Below are 19,448 nucleotides of genomic sequence, written 5' to 3' on the forward strand. Positions count from 1 at the left end.
GGAAATCGAAAGTGCATCGAACCCGCTTAAGGATTAGTCTGGCGCAGAAACGGCAGGTTGTCGGAGGCGGAGCTCCTTAAACGTCAGTAAAGTATAGTCTTTTAATTGAATGCTTAGGCTGGAATGCCGAACTTATCGCTAAACAGAGCCATATGCATATGGACAAAGCGACCCATTAATCACGGAATCAGCCTTGAATGTAAATTAGCTCCACTGATTTATTTCCTTTGAATGAGATGCGAAGAACCTAAGAATGACTTTTGACCAAACTCAAATTTGCATATGCTAAGCTTGTAAGCTACGCCTTTTTGCAAATTAGTTGGGCAAAACTCAAAATATATTCTATTTTGATCACAATGTCTTATTTGAAGACAAGCTTAGACTTACTTATTGTATTTCATTACCAAAATACAACTTTGTTGTACTCACATGAGAATACCAAACTTTTAAAATACACTCATATATATTGATTAGCTTTCAATCTATTTACATAATTTCCCAGCAAATCGCGCTTTGACGTTCCACATAACAAAATTTCATTTTCCGTCGATTTCGCAATTGAAATCGTTTTGTTTGGCCAAAAGTAATTGAGAACTGTCATGCAATCTGATATGATTGCGAATGCGAAGTGCACATAAATTCGTTGGGACTGTCCTCGGCTTCGGTTTCGGTTTCAGCCGGACTGGGATTGGGATTGGGATTGGGATTGGACGGGACTCGGCATTTGGGCATTTGAGTGTTTCAGTCTGGCTTGGCATTTAGTAGACAATTAGCGGCATTGCGTGTCCAAGCGCTCCAAGGGGGATGTCGGTGGTGGAGCAGCTCCTCTAAAACCTGAGACTCGTGAGTAAGCCACGTCCTAATGGTCACCCGCTGCAGGGCAGCAGCAGTTAGGGCCCGGCCAATCGGCTCATGACCAGCTTGGGCCACGGTTATGGTCCACCCCACTTCCTGGTTGCAAGTTGCAACAGCTACGCCAGAATCCCTGCTAATGCAGTGCGGCTTAACTGGCTTATTTACTGCAGATGGGCAAAGATATTGTGCAAATTTTATAGTGGTACCCTTTCGCATAATATATTAAATAAGCAAACATTTCTAATATTTCCCGTAATGTCTGCCAACTTTAAGCAATATTTTCTTACTCCGATTTGTCCATTTGATTTGTCTTACAATAAATATTAATGCGTATTTAAGGTAGCCGACAGTAAATGCCAACAGTAAATTCTTTAATGTAATACAACTTTTTTAAGCCTTTTCTGATTAGGACAACAAAACATGTTTTGCATTTTTTAATAGGCCACTTTAATGTTTGTGGTTTTATTACAATCTATTGCCAAGCTATTTTTAGCTTTTTAAATATATGTGCTTGTTTTGGACACCAATAAATTGGCACCACTAATAAAATCACGAGCATAGACCGCGCCGTGACTCATAAAACCGCGCTCGACTCCAGCTCGTTGGCGAGGGGGTGTGGCGGTACAAGGGGGCGGGAGTGGGGCAGACAACAACAAAAGAGAACATCGATTTGTGGCAGCGCCTGCGCAAAGCGTGAAATTTATGCGACCCACACGCAGCGCCACTCACGACCGCTGCAAACGTTCACCAATCCGGAGACTGAAGACTGAAGACTCCACACTGAAGACTCGTCTGTGAAGAGTGAAGAGTGAAGAGCGCAGAGCGAAGACTGCAGACGAAGATGAAGATGAAGATGGCGAAGAAGACCAAGACGAAGCTGTTGAGGAGCAGCCGGCGAATTTCATTTCTTGCAATAAATCCATGACTGATTTATGTACTGCACAATCGTTACAAATCACAAACGTTTACGTTTACTGAATGAACGTCCGTCTGCAGCTTTGTCTGCTTGCTTGTGTGGAGTGCACTGAGAAAAATTATATTCTGCATATCATTTAATACAATTTTATTAAGAAATGCCAAGGTTTTAGTTAAAGAAGACAGCTCGAACACTTAACATAAATGTAAAAGTAGTCAATGTGGATAATATTAGATTAAATTGATTAACCAAAGTGTTGAAATATCTTATAAGCTCCTATTTTTTCAGTGCACCTGTGACGCAGTGCATCTGCCAGAAAAAATTGAGGAGGGAGGTGGTTTAAAAGTAACAGTGGCTCCACTCACGTGCTGGCCTTCAGCTTCAATCAGCCCAACATCACTCGCCACGAAGTTCGAATTGCATTTGAATTAATTAAAACTCTCGACGCAGACACGAATCCGCTAGAGCTCAACGAGAATTTGTCAACTGAACAAGGCTCAGACTTTACACACATATATTTAGACATATACAGATATATATATATATAGAAACACTGGGGTGTCTGGCCCTACACATGTACCACTTTATCGATCCGAGAACAATTGAAAGTTCAGCGCAAACCAACAGCAACCCACAAGTGATGTGAACAAAATCGATCAACAGCAGCAAGTAAATAAAAATAAAAAAAAAAAAGAACAAAAGCTCCTCGATGAGCTGCAGAGTGCAGTGGTTGTCCATGATGGAATGGGAATGGGAATGGCAATGGATAGGGACATTTGCATACTCGACACTCAAAGAGCCAAGGAAGCGCTCGAAAATCGCCGATAGTGATGCCAACTATTTGGCGACAACGATCGTTTTGGTACTCCAAATGATGGTAAACGAAAGTCATTGCTATGGAAATAGTAAGTTTTTAAGATAATATAAAATTGATTATTAAAAAGTGTCCAAAGCTAAGCTGATGTTCTCCTGAAAGCTCAGAAATGGTTCGATTTGCAAAGCAGTACTTATTGTACTTAATTAGTTTGTAAATTAATAACTTTTACTGAAACTCTGAATTGCTACTTATACATATTATAATACCCAATTTAGAGAAACCTATGGTTTTTGTTAACTTGGCCATAACCAAATTGGCAGCACTGAACGCCACGCTGCGCTCGAAGTTGTTATTGTTGTTCTACCTCCGTTGGCCACTTAAGTTGACGTCGCGATGCGCTGCTTGATTCCGCTGCTCTGATCCTCGCTGGCTGTCCACAGCCGCATGCCTGTCTGCTGGAGGGTGGAAAGAGGGGGGGTAGTGGCACCGGGCTGGGGCAAAAGTATGACTAAATGCATGCAAGTTATTTAAATGAGACATTTTCAGGGGCCACGGCCAGGCGACGGCATGCGAACAGATCTGTTTCTGACCACCGCTTTTTGACTGTCGCTGGATGCCCTAACAGAGGGTATTCCTAATTCGAGAAGCAGCTTCAAAACTTAACTTTTGTCCATGAAGGTTTTTACAAAGTAAACTTAACTTTTGTTCATGAAGGTTTTTACAAAGTAAACCTTGAAATAGCTATCACTTTTTAAGCTAGAGTTATATACATAACTTAACTACTGCAAGGCCCACAAAAAGATGCAAAGATACAATCTGTCATATTTGTACATGGTGCTTTGGGTGTTGCTTAAATTCATTGTATTATAATTAGTTAAATTAGAGTATTTCCCCTGCGACTTGTACTTGCAGCATCCTTTCTGCACTCTACGCACTATCTCGCAGCTGGGCCAAGAGCAATGCGAACTATTTATGTACATTTTGCTGTGGCGGCTGTCACTTTTGGGTGGCTGCTTCCACGATCACGATCACGATCACAGTCCAGTCACAGCCGCAGTCGCAGTCAGAGTCAGAGTCACAGTCAGAGTCACGGGGGACTGAAAGGCCGTGCTAATTGTGTCGCTAGTGTCAGATTTATGTGGCCCGATCAATCGGTAATATATGCCTAGGCGATCGGAACACCCAGATGGCCAGCTAGGGAGTTGGGGATGTGGGGATGTGGGGATGTGGGGAGTCGGGTATCAAATTATAATTCAATTTACGAAACGACAAGCGACCACCGTGATGGCCCCCTAAACACATTCCTAGCCAGTTGTCGGCCGACGAGATTGGCTCATAAATTGTCCAAATTAATTCATAGTGGCACCAATGGCGACACCTACTCGTTGTCACCGTTACACCTCGACCATCTCCATCTCTGCGGCACACGGAGCACCCCGAATCTCCCCGAATCTCCAGCTCCGCCTCGGCTGACTTTGTCAACCGGAATGGAAACGGGCAATCGGCATGGGAGAATGTTTACTTGGTTCGTTAGTCATAAATTTATTGGCTTTATTGAAACATCAATTTGGACACCATGGCGGACGACACCCGACCAGTTCAAAGTTACCCGATCCAATTGTGTTCCCCGGGAGGAGATATGCCAATGGTAATGGAGCCGGAGTTGAGCAGATGATGTGAGGAAGGGGGGGGTAGTAGCGTCAAGGTGGTCCATTGGTGGGGACCAACAGCAGTGCCGGCTCATTTTCGGTTTTTGTTTTTCATTCTCCAGCGCCTAGAACTGGTTTGCTCTTCTGGCGGATCGCCGGCTTTTGCGGATTCCGATTCGGAGCCACGATGCCAGCCAATCGCTCGCGCCTGCGCTGTTAATTTCCAACAATTTTACAGCTAGTTATGCAAATGCCCGGCCGTTTCTTTTTCGTTTGGAAAGTCGCTAGCTCGAGGCGGGCATTATGCCGATTCGGCTGGATGATCTCATGGCCGCGGACCGAAGAGGCGGGTCATTGGGAACGCTCAGAGTTGCCATAGTACGATTTATGCTGCTCGATATCTAAACAAAGCCTGGCCGATCTGGGGAATTCTGAGCCATTTACGACCTGTCAATGAAATATTAATACGAATACGACTAGAAAGTGTGTGTAGAATAATAACTAACATAATAATTATTTAAGATAACCAGCGATTGCAAAGACAACTTTATCCTTATTTTGTATTTTTAGAAAATTTTTGATACATATTATGGCTTGAAATGATATCATTACCTGTTTTATTTTTTGTATTACAATTAAAACCATAATTCCTAATCTTATGCAATACGTGGTATACAAACAAATTCATGCATTATCCTTATTAATTGTTTTAAATTAATAGCCCTTATATACATGATCAATATAATAATTTTACAAAAGGTTTGCGTCTTGGCTAACAGCTTGCGTTTTGACGCATCAAGGAATGTAAATTGTAATGTAAGGATTGAATTGTAGGGATTCCTTGTAAATTAAAATGTAGAAAATATATAAAACCGTTGAGGATGTTAATATAAGAATTTTTTTGAATAAAAGTCATATTAAAATGACTTTAATGCTAAACTGGAAACCCTTTAAGCTGATCTTATTTTTAAGTAACTCCTAAAATCTAAAATATAATTATTAATAAAGGCAAGCTTAACCCCAAACAACAACTTGATATGTAAAAAGGACATAAAAAAGGTTTTGCAACAGCCAAAAATAAAACCAAACAGAAATATGTAGCAAAGCAATAAACTCCATCAATTCTGCGTGCAAGAGATTACAGTTCATAAAAGTTTACATCGTGATAACAGAGTTTCGTGTGCGAAGTCCTTCGGGGGGTGTAGATGTGGGTGGGTCCTGTTCCCACAGGACACGCTCGCTATAAACAGTCGAAACTCAACAGGTTTAAGCTCAGTTGGCTGTGGGCGCTCCTCGCATTCAATCGCGGAAACCGAAGGCGAAAATACGGCAAATACGGAGAAAACTCCCACGTACGGAAAACTCACATTGCGGGACTTAACGACACATTCCTCCTACTTGTCGCTAATAGATAATTGAATTTTTGTCATTGTTGTGTGTGAATTTAATGCGCGGCATTGTGCAATAAAAATTAAAGAAACTTTTTATGTGCGCGCTGGGCAATTGATTGGGAATCTGCCGGAAATAGCACATAAAGCTGCTCAATACGTTACAGATGTGAAATACAGCAGTGTAGGCAATTAAAACTTTAATCAATAAATGTGCTCAAGATAAGTGTGGAAAGTCAACCAGCCATCGGACATTGCGACAACAGTAACAACAAAGGACGAAGGATGTGTGTCCACATAGATACAAAAACTCAGGCCATCGCGCAAATTGTTTACTTTGGGGTTACACTGAACGAAAACCCCTGTTCCGCCCGGGGAGCAGCAATCAAATGTGCTTTCAATTAAACTCAAAGCCCCCACCCCTTTGCTAAACTCCCACCCTTTACGCAACGCTTGGTTGCTTTGCTGCTCATCCATCAAATTTGTCGTCCTCCGTCCTCCGTCGTCCTGACGTCCTGACATTTGTTTGGCGGCCAGCAAATGGGCGGCAACGGGGTGGGGGCGTGGTCCGGCCACCCATACATATGTGCTCATATGCCATTCTTTGCAATTATTCTACGAGCCCTCCTCATTACGGCCCCATTGAAACTCAACAAGTGTCGCCGGAGTGAAACTATCAGATACAAATTGAACACGCAACAATTATGTACAGTCCCAGTGACATTTGCTCTGCTAATACACTGCGAAAAAAATCTACCCAAATCGTATTTTTGTTTTGTTACTTAAGTTACGAAGTGGGCTCATGTTTATAAGAAGCCATTGAAATTGTTACAGTTCCTTTTTAATTATTAGAATACTTTTATATAATAGCCATAACTTATCATTTAATCAAGAAAGGAGTTTCTGAAACACATTAAATTACCTCTTGCGCGACCTTTTCTCTCAGTGCAGCAATCGGGTTTATGAGGCACTGGCTCTACACATCCTCGCCTGAACAATCAGCAATATGCTAAATGGAAAAGCGCACAAGTCCGGCGAGAACCCTGACCCTATCCCTTGCCCAGCGGGCGGCAGTGGTAGGATGCCGACCCCCAGCGTTAAGATCGACATTAGCACTTGCCAATCGAACCGTCCGATGGAAGGGCGAACGGCTCCCGAGGATGTGAACCCAACGGGGGAGGGTGGCCTGCTCCTGGTGCCGACACATCACAATCTGCAGCTCGATAAAATTTCCGTGCGCTCGATTAGTTCCGAGGATATATCGAATGGGGGCAGTGGAAGATGTTGCAATGCCGCCGCCCGTAATCCGGCCATAAAAACGGGCCGGCGCCTGCAGCTGATGCAGGTGAGTTTCACCAACGCGCACCTGTGGAGGCGCCTCTACAGGTGCGGAGTACCAACTTATCCGGAGCAGCATAAATTAGCGCCCGCGTATGCATCTTAATTAGAACGACTGGTCAGAGTCACGTGCCTGGGCAGCCACAGAGTGCGTCTAATGAATGTCGCGATTAGCGGGCCACGATAAAGACTAATCACGGCACCTGTACCGCCTTTACCCACTTGGCCATTCATTGGCTTTGCCTCTGCCGCTGGGTATCAGCTCCAGATAATGTCGAGATTGGTCCGGACTCTTTCGCCACAGAGCACATATTGCTGGCAAATGAAAATATATGGCACAGTGGGTCAAGTCCTTGTAGGAACTTTTATTTCTTATGTGTCACAAAAAGGAGTGGTAATCTACAATCAATTTCCTTATCTGCATATAATATCTTGGTAACTAAGAAAAGCATGGTTTACTTCCTATTTAACTAGGAAGTTGAAAGTTATGCTTACCTACAGCACATTGAAAAAACGCTTTTAACTATCAACTAAAGACCTACCTTTAAAGATACCTTTTGTTGTTAAAACGTTTGAAATAACTCATATAAACAAATAAAAATGCAAAGTACCCAGCCCACTGTAAGCGAAAGTTCACTCATTGACATGCGAATCCATTTCCAGATGATAATACTACCATTTATACCAATACTGGCATTGATTGTGCAAACATCGGTGACACTGCAAGAGATCCTGGAATACCGTTCCGCTGTGGCCGACATCGAGACGCAGGTGAGCACAGGTGGTTGGGTCAGTGGGCACGAGAGTTCCTTGTGAACGATGGACGAGTGGCTGCGTCGAGATGAAAAGAAGCAAAACAAAAGCGAAGGCGACCCGGAAATTGTTTCTTTGAGGCGTAATTATAATTTATTACAGCGATTCAATCAAACGCCAAGTATGTAGATGATAGGGCGAACCCATGACCAGCTTGTTCAATGTTCACTTGACCATCGAGGCAAACCTTGAAATGGTCTGTTTGCTCAGGTAAGTGCCGTGGAAGTCCTTGTGAAGGGTTCCGGGGCACGAGCTCGTGGCCAGGCACTCAACTAAGTCCTTCTGCCCGCCCACTTTTCCCATTCGCCCACTTCATCTATCCATAATGCAAATGCGAAGACTTTGCAGAGAAATATGAACGAGGGAACGGAAAGTATTGAACGTACTTACATATATGACCCAAGGGGGTTGAGGCGGTGGAGGACAAAGTGAATTGATAAGGACGCAATGCCAACTATGGTAGACAGTCGCCAATGCAGGATGGGAGATGGAAAGCTATGGAAAGCGATGGAGTGTGGAAAATGAGGAGAAAAATGTGGGTGGGCTATGGAGGGGGTCCTTGAATGGGGTCACGTACTTAGAACGCAAAACACACTAAAAACAAATCAAAAAAAAACAGAGTCATCGAAAAATAAGTTTCAGTGCGCAGATAAGGAAATTGCGCTGATTTTACATTTAAGCTACTTTCAAAAGATACAACTACTTAACATTCATTATCTTAAAATGGCTACATAATTCATTTTTTAAAATGGCTTTCGATAAGATAACTGGGATTTCATAGATATTTATTGCGGTCTTCTGACCATTACACACCAATTTATATTTGATTATATCCACTATTTATTTTTTATTTTATATGTAATTTTTAGTTACGGCAAGCAAAATGGGAGGGTTTGAAATCAAACATTTAAGGTCTCCTAAACGGGTATCTTGGCCTCGAAGAAAGCAGTGGTATTGAGACAAAGCTGGGTCTTGAAGATTTGCAGAGGAGCCTGGCAGATGTGGGGTGCCCATTGGGTGCAGGGCTTTACCGTGAGGCGGTGCGCACTCAAAATGGCTTCTTCGGGAGTCATGGTGACGTTTGCCAGCAGGGTAAGACAATCGCCGGTGGTGGCATTGGGCTGACCGGCGCTCCAGGGAAGGTAGAGGGCCTTATCCCCAGTGCTCTGCCAGTAGTAGTCGGCAGTTCCGCCCAGCTTATTGCCAGATGTCCAGAACTCCGGCTGGTAAGGTGCGATGATCGGCAGCCACTCGTTGATGTCATTGATCTCCGTGGGATTGCTAATGCTCAGAAGACCGGCGTTGAGAGATCGACAGTGGCGATCCGACTCGTAGAAGTTCTTCCAACTACGATCCACCAGGAGACACCTATCCGCCACCTGGGTGAAGTTGGTGGGACAAACGGCAATGGTATCCTCGCTGGCCACCACATAAAGTTGACCAAAGGCCAGACTGACCAGTGCGAAGCAAACTAACTTGGACTTCAACATCTTGAGTAACTGACCCGCAGCTGGCCACTCGAACTCTTTTATATGGCTCCTTATAAGCTGGGGCAGCGATAAGTTCGATTTTTGATAAGGATTCGTAAAATATTCGCGTGCCTCCGTTATCACTTTCTTATCAATCGAACTAAGGTGTCGTAGTAGTACCAACCCACAATCGCTTGACTACAGGGGATAATTATATTCTTAGGCAGAGTTCCCTCTTTCAAAGGGATTCCCCAAATGCTGGCAATGCTTATAAAATCTGTCAAATGGTTTCTGACTCATTTGTTTGTCTGTTTTCCTTAAAAGCATATAAACTTCTGCAATAAGCTAATTTGTTTATCAAGCCTTTTACAATAAATCTAATAGCTTTCGCATTGCTTTGCCATAAGCAAACAAAAGAGAGATAACATATCATTTAAAACTTTTTAATCTCTTTTTCACAAATTTTTATTCACTGTAATCACCTAAGCTTACATGGCGAAAATAACTAAAAAATAGTTAAGATTTCACATGGCCTTCTGGAAATTTGATAATATAAACCATTTTAACTGTATTTTGTTTTAGGATATAAACTTGTTTGAAAAGGTAATTAACTTATTCTTTATATGAACTATTGATCAGGGATTAGTTTTACAAGACATCTAATCATTTAGAAAAACAAACACGACTTGCCAATTAGGAGGAATGGGCTTCTATTGACCTAGGCGGGTACCTTGGCCTCGAAGAAAGCAGTAGTATTAAGGCAAAGCTGCGTCTTGAAGACTTGAAGAGGTGCCTGGCAGATGTGGGGTGCCCAAGTGGTACAGGACTTCACGGCCATGAGGTGCTCGCTCAAGGTGGTCCCTTCGGCAGTCATGGTGACGTTAGCCAGGAGTGTGAGGCAATCGCCGACGGTGGCAATGGGTTGGCCGACCTGCCAGGGAAGGTAGAGGGCCTTCTCCGCAGTGCTCTGCCAGTAGTAATCGGCAGTTGCGCCTAGCTTATTTCCGGATGTCCAGAGCTCCGGCGTGTATGGTGCAACAGTTGGCAGCCATTCGTTGATGGCATTCAACTCCACTTGATTGCCAATGCTCAGAAGTCCGGCGTTAAGGGATTGACAGTGACGATCCGACTCATAGAAGTTCTTCCATTTATTATCCAAGAGGAGGCACTTGCCAGCCACCTGGGTGAAGTTGGTGGGACAAACGGCAATGGTTTCTTCGCTGGCCACCAGGTAAATATGACCAAAGGCCAAAGTGGCCAGTGCAAAGCAAACTAACTGGGACGACAACATCTTGAGTAACTGATCCCCAACTGGCCAATCGAACTCTTTTATTTGGCTCTTTATAAGCTGTGGCAGCGATAAGTCCGATTTTTGATAAGGATTCGTAAAATCTTCGCGTGCCTCCGTTATAATTTTCTTATCAATCGGACTAAAGTGTCGTAGTAGAACAAGCCCACAATCACTTGACTGCAGGGGACAATTACATATATTTTTAAGGGGAGTTCCCCTGTTCAAAGAAAGCTGGCAATGATTATAAAATCTGACAAATGGTTTCTGATTCATTTGTTTGTCTGTTCTCCTTGAAAGCATTCAAACTTCTAGAATAAGCTAATTGGTTTGTCAACACGTTTGCAATAAACCTGGTAGTTTTAACATTGTTTTTCCATAACAATCATACAAAAAATAACTTATCTTTTAACACTTTTTAAAATATTTATACTCGTTACTCGTAGATTAAAAGGGTATACTAGATTCCTTGATAGATATTCTAGATATTCTTGATCAGGATCAATAGCCGAGTCGATCTGGCCTTGTCCGTCCGTCCGTCTGTCCGTATGAACGTCGAGATCTCAGGAACTATGAAAGCTAGAAAGCTTGAGATTTAGCATGCAGACTCCAGAGACATGGACGCAGCGCAAGTTTGTTGACTCATGTTGCCCCGCCCACTCTAACGCCCACAAACCGGGAAATTTCACTTCGCACTTCCACCAGCTGAGTAACGGGTATCAGACAGTCGGGGAACTCGGCAATAGCGTTCTCTATTGTTTTCAAATATTTTTATTCAAGCTTACATGGCAAAAATAACTTAAAAATAAGTAAGGTCTCACATGGCCTTCTAAAACTGGACTTCTAAACTGTATTTTGTTTTGAATATAAATTTCCTTATTGAAAGTGGCTATAAACTTTACTTTTAAATAAACTATTGGCTAGAGATTATCTAAAGTTTTATTTGCATTTTTTTATTTTTATTTTTGAACTTATTAATTTTGAAATTATATACAAATTATTATTCATTTAGGAAAACAAACAATTATGGCGAATAAGGAGGAGTCCCTTCGCTTGACCTAGGCGGGTACCTTGGCCTCGAAGAAAGCAGTAGTATTAAGGCAAAGCTGGGATTTGAAGATTTGAGGAGGAGCCTGGCAGATGAGGGGTGCATAACTGGTGCAGGACGTCACAGACAGGCGGTGCTCGCCCATGATGGTCCCTTCGGCGGTCGTGGTGACGTTAGCCAGGAGTGTGAGGCAATCGCCGGCGGTGGCAATGGGTTGGCCGACATTCCAGGGAAGGTAGAAAGCCTTAATTCCAATGCTCTGCCAGTAGAAATCTTCAATTCCGCCCAGCTTATTGCCGGATGTCCAGAACTCCGGCGAGTTAGGTGCAACAGTTGGCAGCCATTCGTTGATTGCATCGAACTCCCTTTTATTCCTAATGCTCAGAAGTGCGGCGTTACGGGTGTGACAGTAACGATCCGAGTAATAGAAGTTCTTAGATGACTTATACAAGTGGAGACACTTGCCAGCCACATGAACAAAGTCGGTGGGACAAACGGCAATGGTATCCTCGCTGGCCACCAGGTAAATGTGATCAAAGGCCAAAGTGCACAGTGCGAAGCAAAATAACTTGGACGACAACATCTTGAGTAACTGATCAACTGCTGGGCAATGGAACTCTTTTATATGGCTAACCAGATGGGGGCCAGCGATAAGTCATCTTTTTGATAAGGATCTTTAGCACCTGCCTGGTTAAAGTTATCATTTTCTTATCAATCCAACTAAGATATCGTAGGTGGCCTGACTAGAAGAGCATAGTAGGAAGAATCCCCCTAGAAAGGTTATTCCCCAAATTTTGGCTAGGATTGCAAAGTATATAAACACGCTTATCTGTATTTTATTTAGAGATGTTACTAATAAACTTTACTTACTCGTAGAGTAAGAGTATATTCGAAGTAATGTATCTAAAAGGCACACCCTTCCAGGTTCTTATTTATGTATATTTCTGATTTCAGGTAACCATCGCCACTGACTTGGGAAAAGTGGTCACTCGACTGCAATTGGAACGCTCCGAAGTGGCCTTCTACATTTTCACCAATGGCAGCAAGCAGCGGTAGGTCATTTTGCGGTTGCGTTTTTGGTTGTGGATTAATAATCCTTACTTCCTGAAACAGAGCCAACCTCACATTGAGATTTGAGAATACGGACCACGCGCTGAACAACATGACCACTTGGAGTGAAATCAGTGTTCCCACAGCACCCGACGAGGATGAGGATGATCGGGAGATGATGTTGAATCGGTACGAGTTCCAGAGCCGACTAAACGAATTCAGAGATCGGGTGCGTTTGGAGCCGGAGGAGAGCTCCATCACCGAGGTAATGAACTGGTACACATCCATAAACCGTGGATTGCTCCATCATCTGAATGAGCAGATCAAGGAAACAGATAATAGCGGCGTCTGGCGGTAAGTATAATCATTAATCCGGAATCCTTGATACAATTCAATTCTTAGATAATCACTTATCAATGCTTGTTTGTAAATTCGTATATTTTCTTTGTCAAATTTCAAACCTGACAGATACCTAGTTGGGTTTAAGAACCTCCTTAAGAGCATTGAGTGCCAGAACATCGCCACCTCCTTTGGCATTAGGTACTATGGACGAGGTTCCTTGACAGCTGAGAATTTCGTATCCTATGTGCGTTACGAATTCATGGCCCGTGAGATGATCAACTCCACACTGAACTACGCACCCATGCTTAGGTACATGTACACCAACATCACCAGCACCAAGAGGTTCCATCGCGCCAAACAAATGTGTGTAGTGTGGAGTAATCTATTGAAATATATTCTTGCATGAAGTTCTTTCACAGGGGCACCACTCTGCTTAAGAATAATCCAAATGTGTCAAATGAACGCAGTGCCATTGAGTACTATGAGCTGATGAACAACTATACTGATGATCTGAGAATTATTCAAAAGGCCCTGCGACGTCTGATTAAGTATGGCAAGTGTACATTATATTATAATCCTAAGTACCTTTTGATTTTTAAGGGAGTACGTGGACAAGACACTGGTAGAGGCTGACCGAAAGGAGGCAATTGGCATTGCGATTCTAGTTGTGGTGCTTCTGGTGTCGCCGGTTATCATCGTGCTGGTCAAGAATGCCGCTGCCACGATTCAGGTTTCTTTCTTGCCCCTGCTAACTGACCATCTTGTACACATCCTTCTTCATCCCATAGCTCTATGCACTTAATCTGTCCCAGAAGGCCAAGGAGCTGAAGCGGGAGAAGAGGAAAAGCGATTCGCTGCTCTTTCAAATGCTACCACCAAGTGTGGCCATGCAGTTGAAACAGACCCAGCAGGTGAGTCTGGGTAGCTGAGTGGGTGGGTGGATGTTAACCAGGTCTAATTGACTTCCTGACAGGTGCCCGCCGAGCTCTACGAGGCAGTCACCATTTACTTTAGCGACATCGTGGGTTTCACCGAAATAGCTGCGGATTGCACACCGCTGGAGGTAAAATACCACTACTTTAATCTGCTCTTGTAACTAACATTCATGTTTTTTATATTTAAGTATAATATTTATTACTTAAACATTTCTTAATGGCGGACAAATCTCACTTTCAGGTGGTGACCTTCTTGAATTCAATTTACCGGGTGTTCGACGAGCGCATCGAGTGCTACGATGTCTATAAGGTGGAGACGATTGGGGACTCATATATGGTGGCATCGGGTCTGCCGGTGAAGAACGGTAATTTATGCAAATTCAGCTGTCAGTCATTCAGTCATTTAAACCCCTCCTGCCGGCAACGTCCCGCTGCTTGACTGCCCCAAAAAGATTTGCGCTAATTTAAATTTCATTTGTGGCCATGCGCGTAATTTATGCCATGGAACTTTCCAACCCGCTGCCTCTGCAGGGAACAAGCACATCAGCGAGATAGCAACAATGGCCCTTGATTTGCTGGACGCCTCGTCGGTGTTCCGGATTCCCCGGGCAGGCGACGAGTTTGTTCAAATACGATGCGGAGTGCACACGGGTCCGGTGGTCGCCGGCATCGTTGGCACCAAGATGCCGCGCTACTGCCTCTTCGGCGACACGGTGAACACGGCCTCGCGGATGGAGAGCACCGGCGAGGCCCAGAAGATACATATCACCGAGGAGATGCACGACTCGCTGCAACAGGTGGGCGGATTCCGCACCGAGCACCGCGGCCTCATCGATGTCAAGGTAATTGTTCACACTGCGTATGAGTAATATTTGTTTTTGAGTAACATGCATAATGCTCATACGTACCGTTAGCCTTTGGTGAAATCATAATTTCGTTTTCAGGGTAAAGGGCTCATGAGCACCTACTGGCTGACCTGCAAGGACGGACCCGTCCGAGCTCGCGAGGAGATCTCGTGGCGGGCGGACATGCAGCCGGTGTTCCTGGACCACCTGAAGCTGCATCCGCCAACCGACTACAAGCTGCCAAAGCGGAAATGAACAGTTTTCCGACTAGGCCAAATTAGGGTTATCCTTGAAGCCATGGCCACAAATTCAAGGCGCTTTTCATTTTTAGATGTGCATGCATTGGTGTCCCGCTCTCTCGATCTCTATCTTTCTCTCTCTCTCTCTCTCTCTCTATGTATCTAAGTAACTTTTCTTTATATCTTTAAGTTGAAGTTACTCGGTGCATCAAGTGTGTATACAATAGAATTTTTAAATCGCTACAAAATATTATAACAGTTACTTCCTCTCAAGATGTGCAACTAGTTCACCGTGTACAACAACTTTAAACGCTTCAATGGCCAATCGCCTTTTTACATGTAATACACAGTGTAAATCACAAGCCAAAATACAGACTTATGTTAATAAAAAATCTACCAGCAATTCATTTTTACTTTCCAATTTTATCAAACTCCGTGTTAGTAGTAACACCCTAATTTTTTTGAGTGTTTGATGGTGAGTTTAATTTACCGGTCTAACGATATATATCGACGCTGGATCAGCTGGAAGTATGGCCGCACTGCGAAGTGCGATAGTGTGACCGCAGTCTCCGAATTCGAACTGTGTCACCGTGTGCCAGTGTGCGGGCGTATGTGTGTGTGTGTGGGAAGTTACAGAGAGAACAAAGTAAAATTTGAAAAGTTAAAGCTGCAGCTGCTGAGGGTCTAGCCAAAATTGGACGAATCACTGCCATGGCCAAGGTTATATCGCAGGACACCTTCGACGATGTGGTGAAGGAGAACGTTGTGGAGTTCTCGATGACTCCCTCGGAGGCGAAGGAGGAGACCATTAAGCAATTCGAAGCACAGGTAAAACGATATGTCGACATGGTAATTTATCCAGTGGATTCACTTTCATGACTTGGTTGCAGGGCATTAACCTGGCCAACATTATCAAGGACCTGTCCGTTAATCCGCAAACCGGCCAACCCGTCATTAACGAAACGGTGGACAAGATCAAGGAGCACATTGGGCAAAAACTGAAGGAAACAACGGAACTGCTGGAACAGTTGGCCACCTTGGATGCCGAATGCAAAAAGTCCTTAGCCCATCGTGTTCTTGCCGGTAAAAATGGAGCCCATGATGCCCTGATCACCCTGTTGGAGGAAACGCTATCCGCTGATTCACCCAACGAATCCGTGTTAATTAAGTCCCTGGAGGCCGTCAACAGCCTGACCCACAAGCAGCCGGATCTGTTTGATGCCGAGGCCATGGCCGTCGTTCTTAAGTTACTGGCCCTCAAAGTGGAGAACGAGGAAGTCACCCTGCTGACGTTGCAATGGCTGCAGAAGGCCTGCATCATGCACGAGATGAACCGCCAGAATATCATGAATACCCCCGCCCTCAAACTCATGAAGCCCCTTTTAGCGAAAGGAAACGACCGCCTGGTGCGTGAGCTGACCGCCGTCTTTCGCTTCCTAGTGCTGGATGATGACATTCGCGTTGAGTTTGGCTGCGCCCACGAGCACGCTCGCCAAATAGCAGGCGAGGTTCTCATCCCCTTGGTGGAACTTTTGCCCGCCTATCAGGATCCCAATGTGCTGGCGGATCTACTGCTGACCATTGGAACACTGGCTGTGCGACAGGAACTCTGTACCGCTATCGACGAGGCTGGGGGATTAAAGTCCGTCTTCGAGATCATGAGCTTGAATGTGGACGAAGTGCGCCTGAATAGAGAGGCCTTAAAGTTGCTGCGAGCCCTGGCTGGACATGACTCCGTAAAGTCACACATAGTACAGCAGGGCGTCGCTCCTATAATAAAGCAATTGCTGGAGACGCATCAGGCCAATGAGAACATCGTTGCCGCCGCTTTGGCCTGCGTGACTACGCTGACACTTCGGGTGCAGGAACACAGTGCCGCCTTTTTCGATACCGGCATTGCCGAGGTAATCGTGGAAGCACTTCGCGCCCATCCCAAGCACAAGATCGTGCAGCGAAACGGAGCGTGGGCCATCCGTAATATGGTGTCGCGTTCGCGAAACCAGTGTGAAACCTGGATTTCATTTGGCGTTGAGGATCTGCTAAACATGGCAATGAAGGAGCACCCCAGTGTCGAGCAGGACATCAAGGCAGCGTTGCGCGACCTCGGCTGTAGTGTTCACTTGCGCGAGGAATGGACGGGCACGGCGGAGAAAAAAATTGCTGCCTAATCGCACATACATATGCCTTTTGTATTTTTATATATTTACTGCTAACTTATTACTAGTGCTTAATTCATGCATTGGCTAACAAACAAAATCTGCAATTCTCAATACCAATCGCACGCTAATACCCAACTAGGGGCAGTCTCCTATGATCACATGGCTATGGACTTATTTGCCCAGGTTAAAGTTGCGCAGCGAGCCGGCTTTTAGACGCTGGTTAACATTCCGGGAAAGGACCGTCGAGGATCTGACTGTGGAAAGACTCTCTTCCTCGGCGCGCTGCGCAAAGGGGTCAACTTTCTCGGAACCGCCCATTCCATTGAATACAAAGTTGGAGCCCGTCGTGGTTGCCAACCCGGAACTACTCGAACTTCCCAGCAGCAGTCTTGGCTTCTTGAAGATTGAATACTGGGGGAATATAAATAATGTATAACCGCGAACTGGGTTAAATTATTGCGCTTACCTTTTCACTGAGATCACTGCTAGTTTTCCGTATGGTTCCGCTGGACATAGACACACCGCCGCCGACTCCCTTGATGGGCGATATTTTGGACTTGGCCACCCCAATGTTGCCCTTAGTATTAAGAAGATGCGCCAAGCCTACGCTGCTGGATTTGATATTGAGATATGGGGAGGTGGACTCTTCGATGCGCTTAATATTCTCCTTCTGTGGCAAAGCGGAATATTAGTACCTGATATTTTCGATTATCTGTAACTACTCACAACTGTGGGCGAAATGGTGGTACGCCTTTCCTCCCGTTTAAGGGCTAAAATGTTGCTGTTCAGACCACAAGAGGAATTTGGAGAGTCCAAACAAACGGTCTTGGTCTCAAAAGTGTGTAGCTGAAAAGTAAATGCTATGTAAAAGCGAAAGTGGATTAACGAAAGCCCAGCTAACCTTCTCCTGCGCCTGGTAAAGGTCGCTTTCCAGGTGTGAAACGCGCTCTTCTAGCTTGCTGCAATTGATTGGGCGAATATAAATTATAAAAACCACGTTTGGAATTCGGTGAACATACCGCTTTAGTTCGATCTCCTTTCGCAGATCATTCTGCACCAACTTTACTACGTTTCTGAGCTCCGTCTTTTTGCTCTCGCATTGTCGCAGCTCCCTTTTGAGAGTGGACACCCAGTTGGCTAGGACGTGTGGATCAGCCTCGTTCTTGAGCAGGCGGTCGGCGTCCGCCGAGCCAGCCGCCAGAATAGCCGACATGCCTTCCATAGCCTGGATCTGTGATTTTAGGGATTTGTTTTCCTTGCGCAACCCATCCACGACGTGGGCATCGCTCTTGAGAATGCTAATTTGCTCGACATAGCTGCTGATAAGGAAATCCTTCTTTTGCACCTTCTGCTCCAAACCGGCTATGGTTTTGCTGGAAATGAGGAATGAATTAGTCTGGTACTTAAGGAAATTTATATACAAGGGCATACAGGCACTTCTTTTGAGTTTCCTTCAGATCCCGAATCTGCTGCTCATCCTTGCTGCGCTCTTTTTCGACCATTTTCATAGACAACTTTGCATTGTCCAGCTGCTCCTGCAGTGAACCCACATCGATGCGGCTCACATCCAAGTTGGCCAGATTGAAGTAGACCCTAAATATGTTGCGGGTAGTGCACTTATTTCGGCACTGTGGACAGGTCTTTGATCTGCAAGGTAACTGCGGTTTAATTGTCGGAAATTAGAAATATCCTTATGAGTTAGTTGTTTACCGATCAAGCCATTGATTTAGGCAGCTGTGGTGGAACATATGCCCACAGACAGTGGCAAAGACCTCGTCGGCCTGTCCAAACAATTCGGCGCATATCACGCAGTTTAAGTTCAACATTTTTGGCACAATTAACTACATAAAAAAAGTTATTACAAAACCACAACAAATAAACGCACGCCGCACAGTTTGCGCGCCCAACGAAAGACAGCTGACTGATGGCGATTTCACCATGCCCCCACGAGCGGAATTCACCACACCAGTATTTGTAAAGAATCGATAGTGCAGTCAGTCAGTCGTCAGCTGTTAGCTATTTCCATTAGAAGCTATTTTCTATAAGAAAAACTATGCAATGCGATTAATATTTTTTTCATTCCAAACACCAGGTTTTATTATAGACGACAGGCTTGTTTAATAACCAAAGGTCAATAGGTATATATTTTAGGAAACTAAGCTGTGCGTTTTTTTAGAAAGAAATGCATGAGTGAATTTTCTTTAATGATTTATTAAAAGTATAAATATTATATAATCAATAAGAAAATCGTATGTACTTTCATTACATATTTCATTCTGACGATCTAGCTTTTTTTA

At 44.4% G+C, this 19,448-nt stretch overlaps 6 protein-coding genes across 6 annotated transcripts; 2 read left to right on the forward strand and 4 right to left on the reverse strand.

The window, feature by feature from the left end:
- Positions 1-6,587: 6,587 nt before the first annotated feature.
- On the forward strand, positions 6,588-15,342 carry LOC120446269. Its single transcript, XM_039627146.2, has 12 exons — positions 6,588-6,970; positions 7,627-7,734; positions 12,536-12,633; positions 12,695-12,985; positions 13,100-13,336; positions 13,393-13,521; positions 13,574-13,703; positions 13,762-13,884; positions 13,947-14,036; positions 14,150-14,273; positions 14,440-14,750; positions 14,853-15,342. The coding sequence occupies exons 1-12, from the start codon at positions 6,632-6,634 to the stop codon at positions 15,006-15,008; spliced, it is 2,136 nt and encodes a 711-aa protein (XP_039483080.1). The 5' UTR covers positions 6,588-6,631; the 3' UTR covers positions 15,009-15,342.
- On the reverse strand, positions 8,545-9,284 carry LOC120446271 (C-type lectin 37Db-like). The gene has a single exon (XM_039627149.1). It carries the CDS (start codon positions 9,264-9,266, stop codon positions 8,694-8,696), a length of 573 nt encoding a protein of 190 aa, XP_039483083.1. The 5' UTR covers positions 9,267-9,284; the 3' UTR covers positions 8,545-8,693.
- LOC120446270 lies at positions 9,678-10,551 on the reverse strand. The gene has a single exon (XM_039627147.2). The coding sequence runs from the start codon at positions 10,534-10,536 to the stop codon at positions 9,964-9,966; it is 573 nt and encodes a 190-aa protein (XP_039483081.1). The 5' UTR covers positions 10,537-10,551; the 3' UTR covers positions 9,678-9,963.
- LOC120446272 (galactose-specific lectin nattectin-like) lies at positions 11,471-12,164 on the reverse strand. The gene has a single exon (XM_039627150.1). It carries the CDS (start codon positions 12,162-12,164, stop codon positions 11,592-11,594), a length of 573 nt encoding a protein of 190 aa, XP_039483084.1. The 3' UTR covers positions 11,471-11,591.
- Positions 15,343-15,582: 240 nt separating the features above from the next.
- On the forward strand, positions 15,583-17,286 carry LOC120445916 (armadillo repeat-containing protein 6 homolog). Its single transcript, XM_039626574.2, has 2 exons — positions 15,583-15,820; positions 15,883-17,286. Exons 1-2 carry the CDS (start codon positions 15,704-15,706, stop codon positions 17,158-17,160), a joined length of 1,395 nt encoding a protein of 464 aa, XP_039482508.1. The 5' UTR covers positions 15,583-15,703; the 3' UTR covers positions 17,161-17,286.
- Positions 17,158-19,073, reverse strand: LOC120445918 (E3 ubiquitin-protein ligase TRAIP). Its single transcript, XM_039626575.2, has 7 exons — positions 18,862-19,073; positions 18,583-18,798; positions 18,171-18,524; positions 18,053-18,110; positions 17,878-17,997; positions 17,618-17,821; positions 17,158-17,562 (listed from the first exon to the last, which is right to left on the reverse strand). Exons 1-7 carry the CDS (start codon positions 18,975-18,977, stop codon positions 17,323-17,325), a joined length of 1,308 nt encoding a protein of 435 aa, XP_039482509.1. The 5' UTR covers positions 18,978-19,073; the 3' UTR covers positions 17,158-17,322.
- Positions 19,074-19,448: the final 375 nt, after the last annotated feature.

The sequence above is a fragment of the Drosophila santomea genome, chromosome 2R, assembly GCF_016746245.2.
Source record: "Drosophila santomea strain STO CAGO 1482 chromosome 2R, Prin_Dsan_1.1, whole genome shotgun sequence".
Taxonomy (NCBI): Eukaryota; Metazoa; Arthropoda; class Insecta; order Diptera; family Drosophilidae; genus Drosophila; species Drosophila santomea.